This window comes from Anguilla rostrata, chromosome 2 (assembly GCF_018555375.3).
Source record: "Anguilla rostrata isolate EN2019 chromosome 2, ASM1855537v3, whole genome shotgun sequence".
Taxonomy (NCBI): Eukaryota; Metazoa; Chordata; class Actinopteri; order Anguilliformes; family Anguillidae; genus Anguilla; species Anguilla rostrata.
This window is the reverse complement of record NC_057934.1, coordinates 26176551-26189523: the sequence shown is the minus strand read 5'-3', so window position 1 is coordinate 26189523 and position 12973 is coordinate 26176551. Positions and strand designations below refer to the sequence as shown.

The following is a 12973-nucleotide window of genomic DNA, read 5'->3' as shown; positions in this document are numbered from 1 at the left end:
ATTGTACAATGATTTTTTTGTAGAAAATGCAACCAAAAGGTCACCTGCCAAAGTGGCTGGTAAGAGTGATGGAGTCACTGCCAAATTCTACCCACATGTGGAAGGTATTAATGTTAAGCCCTGCATATTACCAAAAAGACAGTTTTTGCTCTTCAGAATGAGGCTTTGTCTCTGTCATGCTTCAGTGTGGAAATCAGAGCAAATTCCTTTCATTCGCTTTGTTCTTTTGAAAAATGAATGAGTATTGCATTTCTGAACTGTTAGACTTGAACATGTCCATAAATAATCACATGACAATGATAGCACACACAAAATATATATTTGCTTGATTCAATTGATTACTATATTTTTTGATTTTATATACAATGAAATGTATTCAGCACAAGCAGGAAGTCAATTCACAGATCTTCGTATGATGATGCAGACAGCAGTGTTGAGATCCTGGTTTATATACTTCTTAACAATAGATTGACTTTCTCACCACTCTCTCTTGATTAGTCATTTATATTCTTTTCAGCTTCTTACTCAGTTCTAGAAGCAAAATAGAAGAGTGATATTTATTAGTTTTTCATTTTGTTAAAGTTACAATCTCGAAGATTTCAGTTTCGTTCTCTTTGGCGGTACCAATGGCGAGAAGCGGTAATTGCAGGTGTGTTTTTGGACCTCACTTCCCATAGATCCAACCGGATCCAACCAGTGTCACCTGTGTGACGTCAGTCAGTTGGCACCTGGGCCACGCCAACTATTACACTTATTATTTACTGAATAAAAAATGGTTGTTATACAAGTAACGTTATGTACATACTCATTCATTGTCTAACATTAGGCTAACTTAAGCTGTCTTTACACTGCCGAGCCGGGTTAAAATGCTGTAGCAGACCTGGGGTAGAATTAGTGATCAATTTCCACAAACGTTCTGTATCCACCTTTTGCTCGGTATGAACATCTTTACACTGCAGAGAAGAATTTGCGGGATTCACTGTGGCTCGTGCAGTTATGTATCTCATGCATCATCATCGTGAATGATTGTTGTGTGATATTTTTGAAACAACTGCCTTGTTGTTTCTGGTTTTGCTAGCTAAACTGTTCGAGAATAAAGCTGAGCTGGGTGTTATATTAGCAGTCAGAATAAGAAGAATATAAAACAAAAACAAAGGAGATTTCATCAAAAAAGGGCATCAAGGCTGAAGGAACATATGAGGAAGCGTAATAAAATAATAACAACGCTAATCCATACTGCCGTATTCTTTTATTTAGTTTTCTCCGGCTTGACATCTAACAGTAACGTTAAAGCCAGTTAAGATGAATGATTCGCAACGAGACGAAACGGTTTTAGAAAGTTGCAGAGAAAATTGCAGCAGTGTGAACTGGTTAGTTGCAGACCCTTGCCTAGGGTCTCAAAAGACCCATCTTGTCAAATCGCCAAGTGCAGTTTTAGAACGTTTACAATCAGATGTCTTGGAATTTTGCAAGTTGCATCCAGTCTCGTTGCGAATCATTGATCTGAACTGGCCTTTAGTTAGCTACATTGCAACGCTGCAACAAGGTAGCATTGCATTCGAGAGACGGTTTGCGAGGCCAGTACTGGTCGGTAGCATTAGCTAGCGTTTTTTCTCATTGTTAGCTGACATTAGCTAGCTAGCTAACACAGCGTTACCTGATATGAGAGATGGATACTGTGCGCAACGTTGTCTAAACTAATGTTGCCTTTATTGACATGGTCCGGTAGCTAGCGTAAGCTGTGCAAATAGCTATGTAATTTAGTAACGTTACATTGTCACTAAATGTAATACGAAATGTACATCAACAAATAATATGACCTCTCATGTTACACAAAAACTTATTAGGGTTCCATAACCCCCCCCACCTTTAACGTTAGCAGACACTGGAAAAAACAGTACGCCGCTCACACAAGTGAGTTGAAGAGCAAGCCTGTTGCGTTAGCTTCGCCTACCCTCTCTGCCGGACCAACCACTGATGGGTGATGGAAAACGCGTCACTATCTATGCGCCACTTGTGATTTTTTCCCGGGAATGTCGCCACAGACACCCAGTTCTTTAATCATAAATTATAATAACAATAATAGTAATATAAATTAATATAATAATAGGCGCAATCAGCATTGTGTTACCTAATTCAGCGATAGATAGTGACTTAACAGACATTTATTTTAATGAAAATCTTCGCGATTATTACTTTAAGGTCCTATAATCCACAAAATGTAAGATATTATGTGTTATGCGTAAGATATAATGGTACTGACAAAATGTCAATAGGAATATAATGCACCAAATAATGCAGTTCATCTATAAGAGCAGTTCTTGAGTACCAGAAAACACCGTAACCCACCTGACTTTATACAACAGATAGCCATCACTTATTCCCTCATCTAGCTGAAATTTGTAATGTACTTGTGGTACATTGTTAGTAGGGTATGGTGTGGGTTAGTACAGCACTCACTTGGCATTGTTACCCTTGCTGTTGACCCATTGAGTAAACTCCTGTTTTAGAAGTTCATTGAAAAGCTGAGTCCATGGTTCCTCACGCTTCATGGTGGGCCTAAGACAAAACATAGGCAATCTGTTAAATTGCATTTGGTGATGGGAAAATAAAACCAAGGAAAGTGTTCAACTTACCAAGTATTTATAAGTCAGCTGATTTACCTGATGTGTGTTCGGCTGCATAGTGACAATTATTTAAAACTACAATTGTTTTGACATTTTAGACAGTAACACTACACATTTTAGATCATAACATAAAGTCCTGGGTGCCACTTTAAAATAGATTTTTAAACAAAAGCTTTTCCAATGACTTCTCTTCCATTTTCGCCATTTGTGGCTCTCATAAGCCACAAACTACTTTTCAAACTTCAGGCTACATAGTACTACAGGACAGTTTGGACCAATAAAAGGCATGTGTCTTACTGATGGAAACTTGTAGCCCGTGGGTGTCTGGCACATCATCAGAAAGAATTATTGCAGCAGTAACCCAAGGAACCCTGGCCAATTAAAACCAAAATTAGCCCTGCTGAGACAAAAGTTATTGTCCTGCTGCTGACTCCCAGTAATGGTTGGTAATAGTAATGAAAGTTCCCCAGGTTTAAACTTAAAATATTTAGGCAATAGGACAGTTTGCATTTATGGCAAGCATTCTGACCAAATGAGGCACTCAGGAGCATATTTATCTGATATCACAGCCAGTGGTTAATAGGGCTGTCAAACGATGCTTTGATATTCAAATTCTATTAGAATTTTTAAAAAGACATTTGAGCTTGAATATTAATATTCAATTGTGGAAAAAAATGCAGCATGTCTTTATTGCAGCTGTCTTCCTTTCAAACTGGGTTGTGTTAAACCAAAGAAAAATCTTGCATTTTATAGTCTACTCTGTTGAACATGGATGTCGTTGTGTCAAGTCATTGCAATGCTGTTTGACGGAAACTGTACTTTCACTTTATCCCTATATAGTTGGCTATATAGTTAGACAAGTTTTACTCATGACACTTTTAGGATATGACTAATCCCTGGAACATAATCGCTACTTGCTGATCCCTGGCTGTATATGTCACGCTACGGTGCGCTGTGGGTCTGGACGGTTTCGTGCTTCTTCTGAGCTATGCGCCCTCATTGAAATGCATTGAGGCTTGATGACAGTGCCAGTTGGAATTTGAAGCAAGGTTACAAATCCTTCAGGAATTGTAACCTTTCTAGTTCTTACTTTTGTTCTTAAAAATGTGCCTACAAAAAAACTGTATGAGATTCCTGACACTCCTGATGTGCAGACCTTTGTTTTTGTGCATATCCTGGGTGTATGAGATGATGAATGAATGCAGGCAATTTGTACATTATATGCAGAATCCTGTAAATGTGATTTTCATAAGGAAACAGCCATGAACAAATACAGTTAAGAAAAAAATGATGAGTGGCAAAATGCTCTTGACAAATGATGCTGGTCTAATGATTTTACTGCTATGCCAGTACAGCTAGCCTACAATTGTAGCTACTTGATTTTAGAAATAGACACTACACACATGGTTATGGAAAACGTAGGCTTGTTAAGCTAGTAGCTCTGCCCAACACTAGATATAGCACTCTACTACTACACAGACCCAGACACAGAACAAATGTTGGCTAGTGGTTGTACGCAGTATTATTAAGTAGATTCAAAAAATAAATTGTTGGATTTATTAAATAAATAAAATTGTTGGATTTGCTTAATAAAATTATAGACATGTTGCATGCAATAAATATATGTGACGACTTCAACTTAATTAGTTTGTCCTACCGTTTTTAATAACATTGCGTGCAGCCACTGTCCAACAAATTACAAAAATCTTTTTTTGGCTACACTACCCACTCCCCCATGGTAGATTATGTTGTGCTGGCTATTGTAATTTGTAAGTATATCACCTGTACTGGATAAAAGTGGTATCAATCAAACCAGAATTAACTGAAAACTGTTACACTGGCAGCATTTGCAAGTGGTGTTTTGCTCTTATCGTGGTATCGTAAATACCTACCCTTGCTTTCTATTTGTGTGTTTATTTCTCAAATGGATTGTTAAAGACAATAAATGACGACTGTTGAAAGGACCATCTTTATGTGTAAAACCAAGCTATTGACGCTGCTATTGATAGTAGAATGACATGGTATAATTATACAAGAATTCCTCTTATTTGCTTAGCTATTCAGTGAGCAGCGTTTTTCACCACTGTATTTGCATAACTTTGGGCTATTGTTGGCATTATCTTATTGCTGTGAATACAAATATTTGGTGGTGAAAGAATATTTTGATGCTATTTTCCAGTATAGTAGGGAGGTATAGTTGCAGATGACTGCATGGAGGGGGTGTTTGTCAAATAGATGAACTACACGACAATGGTGGCACTTAAAACTGTAGTTGTCATGTATCATTAATAAAGCTACTAATAAAGCTAAAACCCAGAGCTTCCATTAATTCTTTGGTTGTAGGAGCACTGAGTTGAGCAATCTCAGGATTCTGGCATCCTGGCTTGTGTAAAGGGTTGAACAAATATGGAGCTGCTCACAATGATAATTTAGATCATCCATCCATCCATTATCTATACCCACTTATCCTGATCAGGGTCGGGGGGAAGGAGCTGGAGCCTATCCCAGCGTGCATTGGGCAAGAGGCAGGAATACACCCTGGACAGACCACCAATCTATCGAAGGGCACACACACCATTCACTCACACCTATGGGCAAGAGTCTCCAGTTAGCCAACCTGCATGTCTTTGGACTGTGGGAGGAAATCATAGCATCCGGAGGAAACCCACGCAGAGAACATGAAAACTCCACACAGAAAGGCTTCAAGCCATGATTTGAACTCACAACCTTCTTGCTGTGAGGCGACAGTGCTACCCATTGCACCACCACACCCTAATTTTGATCATCTGTTTGAAATTGATTGAGTAACTTTTTTAACAGTAACAACTGGGTATCTGCTGAGAAATAATAGTATTAATGATAAATCAATGGTAACAATACTTAATGAATTTAGAGAGAATTCCAATTGCATTGCATAATGTAGTCTTCACAATGATAAAGTGATTAGGGCATCATTTTCATCCATAATAGCCATCCGTGTATCATTCTTCACTGATTTACATTATCTACTGTATAATATCTGGTTAATTGTTGAAATTCTTTCATTGAAATACCGACACTATCTTAAAACCACAAAACCATGAAAATCAGTAAGACATAGGAAACGTTCGTTTGAAATTAGTTGCCTACATGCAAAGTACAGGGGGACTATGCAGGGGAAACAGACACTAAATTCAGCGGCACAGCAGGACCTGGGTAAGTCAAGAAAAATTGTTTTTTTATTGCTGCCTGCAATCATAAATTCCACCTTCCCCCCACCCTGGCATTCGCTAATCTCTTTTCACCCATGACAGGCAGATTTTTAAATCCTATGTATGGCCCTGGTTATAGGTACACATAGCCAAAATCAACACATTTTGCACCTGCACGTTTTGTCATTTTGTACCAACAATTAATATGTCCCAATACATCTGTTCCTTCCAGCCCTCTTAACTGTTCATTAGTTGCTCATTCCTTGAATCCTTCCCTCTGAAAGGTCCCATCTCACAGACTGCTTCTGTCCCACTTCTCAATATCACTTTTTCATGCACTGTCTGAGCAATACAGACCCCTACACTGTCAGTAATTGATGCCATCTTTTCACTCTACTCACTCGCTTCTTTTCTCCCTCTGGGTGAGGAGAAAGTTTACAAAGTTCTTCTGCACCATGGAGTCCACAATCTTACTGATGTCACTGGCTATGGTGGACTCAGCATATCGCCTGCTCAGAGCCTGTCCATCTTCTGATTGGCTGTTCATAAACGAACAAGTAAGGCCAAGTGTTTAGTCAATGAAGAGTCAACATTATATTCTGCATCATTATTGAAGTTTTCACCACAGCTGCCTTACGTCCCATGTACTGTTAGAGCCTATGCTCTAAATGTTCAAATGATGTTACGTGTTAACTACAAGAATGGCTGTATTATCTATAAAAATATACTAATAAATAATAAATGATAAATATCTTCTAGGAGATGCGAGACATTATGTGAAAATAATATACATGTACTGTGCTGCACAGTATAGCCTAAATCTTACCTGTTTTGTCCAGCTTTCCCCCTGGCTAGGACCATTGGCAAAGCAATGAGGCAGGATAAAAGTAGTATTTCAGTCTTCATGTTCCTTATGGATCCTGCAGGGAGGGAGAGAGAGGTGTTGCACTTATGTATGGATGTAGTCCTTAGTGACAAATATAAACGTCTGAATGTAAATTATCATATTGGTAGACTTTGAGTTCATGTACAGTACTGGCACAAATTATGGAAACACTGTGCTTCAAGAAGTGTAGTACACTTGAAACTTTTAACCTTTCTTGTGTTGTTGTTTCTGAGCCATTTTTGTCTGTAATAATGTATTTGAAACGTATCTTTCTGACCATGTGTGGTAATTAAATTATGTGACCACCAGTAAGTAAGGGATAATCCCGAACAAGGCGGGCAGCTATTGAGGAATAATGACTGATTGTTACATGACTAATTACCTTGTACAGTAGTTACCAACAATGATTATATATTAGTTACTTTTACCGTTATTGATTTTTATCAACTTAATCTGCTGAAATATAAATATTCTTCTGTGGCCTTTTGATCACATTGTTTAGCAGTATAGCATCTTTCTTGTTTCTCTCATCCAGATCAGAATGCAAACTAACATTAGCTTTATGCTAGGTTTGCCGTTACTTTACCTGCTTAATATTAAAATTAATTTGGGGTCATTCGTTTAGGTCAAAATGGTCTCAGCATGCTTGTGTTTTTGGGAGTATTGGCTAACGTGCTATTGATACAAGGCAAGTTAACACTATAAAGTTAACAGACTCTCTGTAATACATATTTGTACAAAATTTAATAACAAACTCTCTCCTGACAGTGATGGCAGAACATTAACTGGAACAGCTGTAGCCTACACAGAACGGCTGTATTAAAGGCCAGAGATTTAAAAACAATTTTTATTTATTTTTTGCTCTGCCCCTGTATTTCTGCCTCACTGTCACTCTCCCATCACTGTCAGTGTCTTCAACATTAATTTCCTCCCCGGCATCCAATTCAGACTCGCACCTCTTGTAACATGGCTAACACTAAGCCGGTTTTAGCTATTGTAAATCTGACTGAATATACTGTATAGCTAGCTAGCATAAGTCATACAGTAATAACTAGGTAATGCAAGTGTGTATGGCGGCAGATTTATTGGTTTTCTTAAGTTAAAGGTATACTATGTAGGATTTTGCGGCCCTTATAGACTTTGTGTTTGTAAACTCCACTCACACCTCCTTCGTCTTCAACCCCACCTACACCTCCATTGAGGACATACCCTCGAGCGCTACAAGCAAAATATCAAGCGAAGAGGTGAGGTGGTCAGAGGGGGGTAAGACATCTTTATGAAAGAACAGAACTTGATACAAAAGCTACCCAACCTTGGGCATCTAGCTGCATAATGTAAAAGGCTAAAAGTAACTTATAGGTCTAACAGAAAACAGACCAACTCTTTTCAGCCCCTTCAGCTGACGCCACCAAAGAGAATTTCCTTGGTTGACTCAAGTTTTTGAACGACCCCTGTCGGCTTGTCTACTGTATCTAGGCTTCTTAGCATCTGTCGTTGCAGTAGCTGATTAGCAATAAACACTTTGTTGGAATCTGATCCCAAACCACAAGTTCTGTAGCCCTGCCCACCACTCACCATACAGAAAAGAGCGCCATACTCAGAAATGTCCCAAAAATATTTTAGAATAACAAATACAGGTAAAAGGAAAGTGTGTAAAGACTGAGAATGCCAGTGCATCATACATGTGTCTTAGCATAGTTATTTTATTATTTTTTCAAATAAAAAATCATGCATAGTATGCTTAATGACAACTGTCAAATTAACAGCAGCGGTACTTCTTTCTGTGGAGTGACAGAGTACCCGTAGCATTGGTCATTATACAGAAATATCTGACCACTGAAAGCCTGAAGTGGCCAATCAGAATTGAGCATTCAACGAAACCATGTGATCATTTGAAATAAAGTCTACAAGTGACATAAAACTTTTTTGCATGGATATTAACATTTCATGTTGAAAAATACAGGACAAAGAAATGCTCCAGCTGATTATAAAATGATTATTACTTGTTAACACAAGTGCTAATAATTTCTTCATTTAAAAAAATGTTGATATTACATCTATTACATTTATTATGCCAAAAATTGTTGCCAAATATTGCATTAATCATCCAACTGTTTATAAATGCAGTGTTTCCATGGTTTGCGCTAATACTGTATAACAGCCCTGTCATGATGATTGTTGCAAATGAGGACTAATTAACAACATTGAAGCTACTACCTCCCCATTTAAGAAATGCAATAACCTTACACTTGCCTTACACTGTCACCTCTGGGTTTCTCACACAGGACTATTGCCTGCATCAAATGATCATCACCATTAAAATGTTGAATTTGGATCCTTGATATAAACTGAGATTTATGCTTACCTCCCTTTACGTGTCAAAGTAGATGATTTAAGTGATGTTCTGCTCAATTGTACAGAACGCTCTTGCTCTTTATAGGCTATTCTGTGGCACAGCTGTAGTGCTTATCAGACCTGGAATAGTAGCGGGGAAAAACACTTTAGTTCTGCTACATTAAGGTCATAAATTAGCTTCCTGATATACAAATGTAAACAGAAACAAGCTGGGCTTCTTGCATATTAGGAAGATTATGTGTGCAAAATTATATGAATGCAATAGTGGAAATACACTTGCAATGACTGGGGTAGGGTAAACAGTCCTTACTGAATGAAAAGGAAGGCTAATGTCACATCGTATGGGCTGGATGTGACCAGTTTATTTAGAGGCTATGTTTAGGTTCATTGAAAATGTGGGTAGGTAGTGACAAACGTGTAAAAGATCCCTGTGTGATGTGTTGGAAAGTACCCTGCTGTGTGGTTATTTGGCGTGTCACCTATGTACTCACAATTAGAACCCCCTTAAAAACACAGAACTCAGTCTAGCATGTAGGTCATTTTGAGTTACTGATCAGTATCCTGTGCAATGAAGCAAAGGAAGTCAACAAACCAATTGACTCAATCTGGAACATTAAGGGAGTGTTTTATTATAACACCAGCCCCGCACAACACCTCCAGGATTAGCTGAATGGGCAATTGAGTGTAAAGCCAGTTTTACAGGAGATGCGCATGCACTCAAAACACATGCGCAAGCGGATGCATGTTGAGCGTCTATTCCCGCCCAGGAGACCAGGTATTGCCATTCTCCGTGAAGCCCACAAACTCCAGTGGTTGCTTGAGGTATTGCAGTTTAGTAAGCCTCTGGTGCCAAAAAGCAAGTTTCTCCATTCAATTCCATTGAAAACCACAAATTTACCCTGGCCAAATTAAATTATTTTGGACAGTAATTTTAAACTCCTACCAAACTAATCTCTCCTGGAAGCAATTTTTTCTGAGCCCCACAAAAGAAGATATAATATTAGTTTCATTCCAATTTGGTCTCCATGGTTTTATACCTCTGTGCAAGCACCTGCTTATACGGGCACGCCAGCACATGCATGAGTATCAGGCTGTGATTGACTCATTGAGTACACTGAAAAGCAGGGTTTAAATGAGGGTGTTGCCTGCACAGAACCAAGAGAATACGTTGAGTATTATACACTAACCTAGTATTTCGAATGGGGCGACATAGCTCAGGAGGTAAGAGCGGTTGTCTAGCAGTCGGAGGGTTGCCGGTTCGATCCCCCTCCCTGGGCGTATCGAAGTATCCCTGAGCAAGACATCTAACCCCTAATTGCTCCCAACAAGCTGATTGGTACCTTGCCTGGCTGCCTTTCACCGTTGGTGTGTGAATGGGTGAATGAAAGGCATCAATTGTAAAGCTCTTTGGATAAAAGCGCTATATAAATGCAGTCCCTTTGCCCTTTATACAGTCTACATGAATCCACTGTCATTATTGTTTAGACTATCTTGTTATTTTGATATTATTAGTATTAATATTACTAATAATACTGTTACCTGTCATAACATTGTTATGTCCATAGTTCATGGTGATGAAACGTGACAAATAAATGAATAGTAATAAGTAATAAAACTGGCATATGTTTTCTTTAAATTAAGCTGCTATTACACTGATTTGGCTATTTGCTGCAGTTAATTGCAGATAGTGACAATGCTGTCACGATCCGATTGTCATTGTAGGGTACTACTTACCGCTTTTCAAAGGATCTGAGTGTTTATTTTTTCAGTGAATTTGCAATCTCTTAGCATGTAAAAATGCACAAACATAAAGCATAATTAACCGGGGCAGTTTGACGTACATTTATCAGCACTTGCCAATTACATCTTCTTGAATAATTTCCACCTTGTACTGCTTCCCAGATAGCAAGATGGTGATGGCCCACTGTCGATCCAGCAGCGGCAAAGTTAGTCGGCTGCCACCAGCAGTGCACTGGTGGCAGCCGTTGGTTCAAGGGTTCATGTTCTTCATTATTTTGTTCCATCCATCATTCAGAGCCTTGGTTTAATAATTGTTTTAAAGATGCCGATAAATGGATTCACAAGTAAACAAGTAAAGGACACACCTGATTCAGTTGTACTACAATAAACAACTAAACAAATGCATGAATAAATAATAAATATTTTTTCGAATGTTGTGACTGTGGCAGTGATATGAAAAGATAAAGGAATAAGCAGCACTATTACAGAAATCAGAACATTATCACACTACCATGCACTGTGATTTGTATTCTTAGCCAACTCCTCAATCAATTTATGGCTGAACCTGACTGTGAAAGATGTGATAGACATATGATGCTGCTAAGAGGTAAGAGCGGTTGTCTGGGAGTCGGAGGGTTGCCGGTTTGATCCCCCACCCTGGGCATGTCGAAGTGTCCCTGAGCGAGACACCTGACCCCAAATTGCTCCCAACGAGCTGATTGGTGCCTTGCATGGCAGCCTTTCACTGTTGGTGTGTGAATGGGTGAATGAGAGGCATCAATTGTAAAGCTCTTTGGATAAAAGCGCTATATAAATGCAGTCCCTTTACCGTTCCGTTTAAATAGCTGTACATTTTCTTGAGTTAATAGATGTAAGTCAGTTTACCTTAGCAAAACTTGTCAACAACACTGGCCTTCTGTTAATTTAATAGTGATAACAAATACAGGTAAAAGGAAAGTGTGTAAAGACTGAGAATGATGATAGTCATTGGATGAAAGTTCACATTCAATTTTAGCTTTAAATTTTGTATATTTGCTTTGTGATAATATTTGACTATAAAAAGCACTACATAGAGCATAAAATGATAAGATACAGTCATTTATACATCATGTGTGGCTTTCATGGAAGTCAGGTGTTAATGTAGCGCTGGCGCTTTGCTATATAAATATATATTTTTTAACTATTGTGGAGACAAATGGCGCGGTGGCCCAATTCAAACTATAACAGGCTGCCACCATGAGAAACCCAACACAAATCCCCTTAAAAAACACTGTATGTACTCACACATTTGACAGTTATCCAATGAGCCTTCATTTACAAAATTATCAGCAATCTCCTGCAATTTCAGCTCACAAGCTGGCAACTTGTCTACCCCCTCTCTCCAGGTCTGTTTCATGTTTTTTTCTTCTGAGATCCACTTTTTGTATTTATAAGGTTTATAAGGCATACCCTTAGTTGTAGCAAGGAAGAGAAAAGAGAAGAGACCTTACAGTTTGACTGGCAAAACTGTATCTACCAGTTGTGGCAAATAGACAATTGACACTGGACAATAGCATGCACAGACACATTTCCCAGCAATCTTTGCACACCAGAAAATGACAGTAATACAAGATGTTTTCTTCAGAATGGGCATGTAGATTTTGACATGATCACAGACTATTGTACAAAGGCAGCATACTAACCATGACTGAGATGAGTTTGCTTATTGAAAGATATATAAAACAGACGGCACTTGTGACCTTCTCATATTCTTTGATGTTGAATGTTTGAAATACAATTAAAAACTCATGCGCAAAGGCAATTTTTTCGCATAGACTACTGCTGGATATAAAAGTGATCATCATGTTTTAAAGTGTTTTTAATGGGGTGTTGTAGAAATGACAGATGCTCTAATTGTTTGTATTTCAGCAGAGAATATGGCTTGCTAACATTAATTTAGAAACATGGCATTTGCAGGTAACGTTAGCTACAGTAGCCTAGTAAAACAAAAATAGTTAAACAGTATAAATGCCACAGCGGTCAGCTGTTATCACTTTTTAAGAAAATTTATAAATCTGCCGTCATGAAATGTATATGGCTCCTCATTCGTGACTCTCCGTTTTGCAAAATGGGAGCGTATCTATGTTCCCAGGGTCCTATGTTCCTAGGGTCCTAAGTTCCCAAGGTCCTATGTT

At 38.4% G+C, this 12973-nt stretch overlaps 1 protein-coding gene across 1 annotated transcript; it reads right to left on the bottom strand.

The window, feature by feature from the left end:
* Positions 1 to 285: 285 nt before the first annotated feature.
* Positions 286 to 9179, bottom strand: gip (gastric inhibitory polypeptide). Its single transcript, XM_064325122.1, has 5 exons — positions 9070 to 9179; positions 6645 to 6738; positions 6220 to 6357; positions 2461 to 2559; positions 286 to 531 (listed from the first exon to the last, which is right to left on the bottom strand). Exons 2-5 carry the CDS (start codon positions 6722 to 6724, stop codon positions 522 to 524), a joined length of 327 nt encoding a protein of 108 aa, XP_064181192.1. The 5' UTR covers positions 6725 to 6738; positions 9070 to 9179; the 3' UTR covers positions 286 to 521.
* Between the last annotated feature and the right edge of the window lie 3794 nt (positions 9180 to 12973).